Source organism: Brachyhypopomus gauderio, chromosome 19 (genome assembly GCF_052324685.1).
Source record: "Brachyhypopomus gauderio isolate BG-103 chromosome 19, BGAUD_0.2, whole genome shotgun sequence".
NCBI classification, from domain to species: Eukaryota; Metazoa; Chordata; class Actinopteri; order Gymnotiformes; family Hypopomidae; genus Brachyhypopomus; species Brachyhypopomus gauderio.
In genome coordinates, this window is record NC_135229.1 from 11,648,768 (window position 1) to 11,653,767 (window position 5,000).

At 47.5% G+C, this 5,000-nt stretch overlaps 2 protein-coding genes across 4 annotated transcripts in view; both read right to left on the bottom strand.

Annotated features, from left to right (window-relative positions):
* Positions 1-5,000, bottom strand: part of LOC143483003 (P2Y purinoceptor 13-like) — a 7,705-nt gene that overhangs the window by 2,194 nt on the left and 511 nt on the right. For 2 of the 3 annotated variants that reach the window (XM_076981660.1, XM_076981662.1), the window contains exon 2: positions 242-2,245. In XM_076981660.1, coding sequence (XP_076837775.1) covers positions 242-284 — 43 coding nt within the window. In that variant the 5' untranslated portion in view covers positions 285-2,245. The remainder of the gene's footprint in view (positions 1-241; positions 2,246-5,000) is intronic. The other variant, XM_076981661.1, reaches the window with a different exon arrangement.
* Positions 2,430-5,000, bottom strand: part of LOC143483002 (P2Y purinoceptor 12-like) — a 2,898-nt gene continuing 327 nt past the window's right edge. The window contains exons 1-2 of the mRNA XM_076981659.1: positions 4,524-5,000; positions 2,430-4,035 (exon numbers count right to left, since the gene is read on the bottom strand). The exon at positions 4,524-5,000 is cut by the window's right edge and continues 327 nt beyond it. Coding sequence (XP_076837774.1) covers positions 2,932-4,020 — 1,089 coding nt within the window. The 5' untranslated portion in view covers positions 4,021-4,035; positions 4,524-5,000 and the 3' untranslated portion in view covers positions 2,430-2,931. The remainder of the gene's footprint in view (positions 4,036-4,523) is intronic.

Below are 5,000 nucleotides of genomic sequence, written 5' to 3' on the forward strand. Positions count from 1 at the left end.
GTTTCTATTACATTTAACCCCAACTCTAACTTAAGGTCCAAATGTAACTACTTAAACACTAACCTTAACCCATCATTAATAAAGCATGGCCAATGCCTCCTATATGTTACTAGGTTGGTTGTTTATACTGTGAACGTAGGCTTAATGCAAGTTTCAGCAAGCTTTACGATAATGTTCAGTATTCGTCATGTTGCAAAACAAATGCACAGATAGTGATGAATGTCGTTCATGGTTCTCCTACCTTTGAAAATGGGAAATGGTGACTCTTCTTTGCTGTGGTTCATCAGTGTGTGTGGTGCCCATCAGCTCTTCTGTGTGAAGGAAGCTTGGTTAACTCTAATCTAAAACACACACACACACACACACACACACACACACGCACACACACACACACACACACACACACACACACACACACACACACACACACACACACACACACACACACACACACACACACACACACACACACACAGTAACTTCCTTTTGAGTGACCTTACTAATCTTTCAGGACATGCTGAATCCCTGGTCTCTTCTCTAAACATGACCAGTGAGTAAATGTAAAAAAAACTATCTAAAGATTATTGCCTTTGAAGTAATATGTTCGTCTCTAGTCTAGCCAGCAGCTGGTATGTACCTCTGGATGCATCTTCACTGCATCTCTGGTCGGAAGGTGACTGCACATTTGCACAGAATTGACAAATACTAACCAGCTAATGAATTATGTCTCTAATTCTTACCGCAGATATGACAGCTGACAGGAAAGGAATATGTTTCACACAGCTTTACTAAGATCACAGACACACACACACACACACACACACACACACACACACACACACACACACACACACACACACAGACACCACCCACACACACACACACACACACACACACGCACACACACACACACACACACACACACACCACACACACACACACGCTGGCTGTGTTTCAGAGCTCGTTTGCTGTGGTCACTGGTATGTCAACCACACCATTCTGTCTCCCAGGCGAGCTCCTCTTAGCTTGCAGAAAATACGGCGTGCTTGGTACCGTCGCCTCTCACGTGTAACAGCGAACCTCGGTTCTGCGACCTCGGTTCTGCGCGGAGCAGCACGTCTGCTCGGCTCTGTTTGCCGTGATCCGCGTCTCTTCCCCTCTGCGCTCTATGCAGTAATCTACACGTTAAATGTGGGGAATATGAGCTCGAAAACTCTTTAAAAACTCCATTAAGCAGAGGATCTCTTGTCTGTGTGAGCATTCTTCCCCTGTGGCAGGCCCAGCTAATATTATCTTGCACGTGCATTTGAGGTTAACTGATTATATCTCCAATATGATTCAGTACAAACGTGCATAAATAAATATATGTGTGAATATCTGTTAATCGGAATCTGTAAATACCCCCCCATCTCTCTCTTGTGGGGCACTATCCGCTCCTTATAGCAGAATGAAGCAATGAGAACGAAAACGGGAAGTCAAACGGTTGTTTCTGGTGTTGTTTTTTTAAAACCTGGTATATGCATGCCACATCTGTGGCAGGCGTGCACGTGCATGCCCACTTTCCTCGGAAGAGCAGAATTCTCCGAACTCCAGCTCTGGCAGGATCTTGACCTCATTACCTACATGGGCACATCGCAGGGTGACAGGGAGCGTCCGACATGTCGTCCGAGGTGGTGAAAAGCGCTTACGCACTCACACTTACGCACTCTTCCTTTCGACACGATTAGGTTGCCAGTTGTGTCGTAGCCTATTATTTTAAGAGAAACTTCCTTCCTATGTTCAAAGGGCAGGTTTCCTTCATGTTGGAAGGGCTCTAGATGAAGGCTGGCAGGCCAAACAGCGCCCCCCTGTGGTTGGCTCATCCAGGCACAGACACACTGGACCAGGCTCTTCTGAACACTCGGGACACATCTCCACAGAGGCGTAAATGTGTTTAGCGGCAGAAGACACGCCCACCTGGACTTTGGACACGCCCACCTGGACTTTAGACACGCCTACCTGGACTGTCACCATTTACCTTCCAATAAACATTTGGTAAGATTTAAGAGGATATACCAGCCCTGAAACCTTCACTTGTGATATTTGTGTTTTGTCTGGCTTCCTTAAAAGCTGCAGGTAATTAGCGGTTGACTTTAACCAGCATCAGCCATTTTGAGGGACTCATCCCAGAGCAGAGGGCGACTTCATCTGAATCCAATATCCACTCCATTGTGGCTGTCCATGGAGGCACCGTAGGTTGATACATCTGGAAAACAATTCATCATTCTCATATGTAATTCTAATATGTACCCAGCCATTATAAAGACCTTGGTCTCTGGTACATTCTGGCTTCTGTCTTTCACCCGAACGTCATTGTTTATTATGTTTAGAAACAAAGATAAAAGGATGGAGAATAAAGATGAGAATAAAGAACAAAACAGGTCAACATGACCACTGAGAGGACGTTATGAGAACTGACTGGAATCCAAAGGTCTGTTATGGTATTTACAGTCTTTATATTCAACTGGACTCACATGGCACACAACAAATATGTCACACATCACAACTTACTTTCAGAAATTTGAAAGCGAAATGTACATATATATGAAATGTATATTTTGTATATTTTCTAAAATATAAAAATATAAAAAACTTATTTTTTACAGAAACAACAACTGTAATGACATTTCTTTGGGATGAATGATTAACAACAATTAGTCATTAGTAAACAACTATTGGTAAACAACTATTAGTAAACACCACTGGGACAGCCTTGCCCTCTCTATGATCAGATTACCTAAGACTACCTCTCCTCCCTGTTATAAGACTATTATACTCTTCACCCTGTTATAAAACTGTTATACCTCTCCTCCCTGTAATAGGACTTTTATAACGTTTCTCCCTGTTATAAGACTGTTATACCCCTTTCTCCTCCTGGCTCTCCCTCGTCTGTTACAGTGCCGAGTTGTGTCCTGGGCTGTTGCCTCCCGTGGTAGTGTCCGTGCTGTCCAGCGGGAGGCGACACCTCTCTGGCGAGAGGCGCAGGACGTCGAGCAGGGAGTCCCTGAAGGACTTGCAGAGGAAGAAGTAGATGAGCGGGTCGAGCAGCGCGTTGAGCGACGACAGCCACAGCGTGCTCTCCTTCATCCTGAAGATGAGGAGGCGATGGTCACAGCCGAAGAGGCGTGTCTTGGTCTGGCTCATGGTGTACGGGACCCTGACGAAGTGGAAGGGCACGAAGCAGGTGAAGAACACGGCCAGCACGAGGAAGACGTTCGCCCGCACCCGCCGTTTCGCCCGCCGCCTCAAGGGGGCGCCGCCCCGGTCCGACAGCTCCTGCGCCGTGCCGGTGCGGGCGCGGGTTCGCACGTAGGAGCTGTACAGCTCCCTGGTGATGAGGGTGTAGCACACCACCACCACGGCCAGGTTGCTCCAGAAGATCACCTGGCAGACGTAGTTGACGCCCTCGTGCCAGCGAAGACCCAGCTTGGTTTTCAGGCCGCTGCAGTCGAAGTGGGCGGAGCCCGGCGGCCGGCTGGACAGGATCATGTTCGGGAGCGCGAGCGCCAGCAGGAACGCCCAGATCGCGCCGGAGAGGATCTTCCTCCGCGCCAGCCGCTTCTGGCTGGTCCCCACGAACGGCCAGAGGGTCTTCCGGCAGCGGTCGACGCTGATCAGGCCGAAGAAGAGGATGCTGACGTACATGGTGAGGTAGAAGAGCACGGAGGAGACTCGGCAGACGAAGACGCGCACGCCCACCGACGCCACGTTCGAGTCGGACAGGATCTTGAAAGGGAAAGTCAGGGTCATGATCACGTCCGCGATCACGATGTTTTTGAGATAGATGATGAAGTGGGAACGACTGGGGACGTTGAGGAAGACCCAGGCCGCCAGCCCGTTGACCGGCACCCCCACCACGAAGAGCAGAGAGTACAGCACAGGGAACACGGTCGTTTTTAGCACGCTGTCCCGGGAGCAGTTCCCCACGCTCTGGTTAGCAAAGTGGGCCTGCATCGCTGATACCACCGACGTGACCTCCATGGAGCTGAAACGTGTCTGTAAACAAACCCCACAACTGAAAAATGAAATCTTGCTTCACTTCTAGTTTATTGTTTTATTTATTTCGTATTAAGTTGAGGTGTCGTGGATTCTGATACGGTTATGAAAAGGCAGAAAAAAAAATTTAACAAATGCAAACTAGACACAAATGGAAAAAGACACAAATGAAGGATGTTCGGTTTTGGTTTGGCATGTTGCATCACGATTACAGTAAACTTGTTATCTAAGTCACAGCACTAGTGACCTCACTGACAGACACGGGACAGGATATATTGACAATGAGAATAAACCTTATTATAACATTGTTAGCATATGCAAAAATTTAATTACAGATGTTTGAGTAGATGACCATAGCCATTTAACACCCTATAATGTAAATGTAATGGAACAGTTTTGCAGTGTGACTTAATTGCAAAGTAACGAGGAGGCATCTGACTGTTTGCCCTGTTAAATCAAATCGACAGCTCACATCCCAGCACACGTACCTGTGTCACTCCACGCAGGCTTTTAAACGGTCCAGTCCCTCCTCTGCTCCTGACGCCTGTCCTGAGATATGTTCAAAATGCCCCGATAAGAGGATTTGAGGAGGGGTGGAGGTTTTACTTTTGTACAAGCCCCTCCCACTTGAAATAACCAGTTTAAGGAAACTTTTTGTTCTCCCTTCTGTTTTTTAGTTTCCGGTCATGGCGGGCCTCATGCCGAGCTGCGCGGGCCCAGATGATGCTCCCAAAATAAAGTGACCGTGCACTTTCACATGCTTGCCTTGCACAATCGGGTCCTCGTGTGTTCCCTGTCTGGTCTGAACATTTTCTACCGGGTCTCCTTGAAATACCAGAGCACATAAAGGCTGATAAAAAGCCTTTGGTGAAGGAAAGAGGTTCAGCGTTTGTCTCGTCCTCTCTATTTAAGGTACGCTGCCTGTTCTACAAATCTCACGGTTTTGGGGATTGGGGTGATAGAAA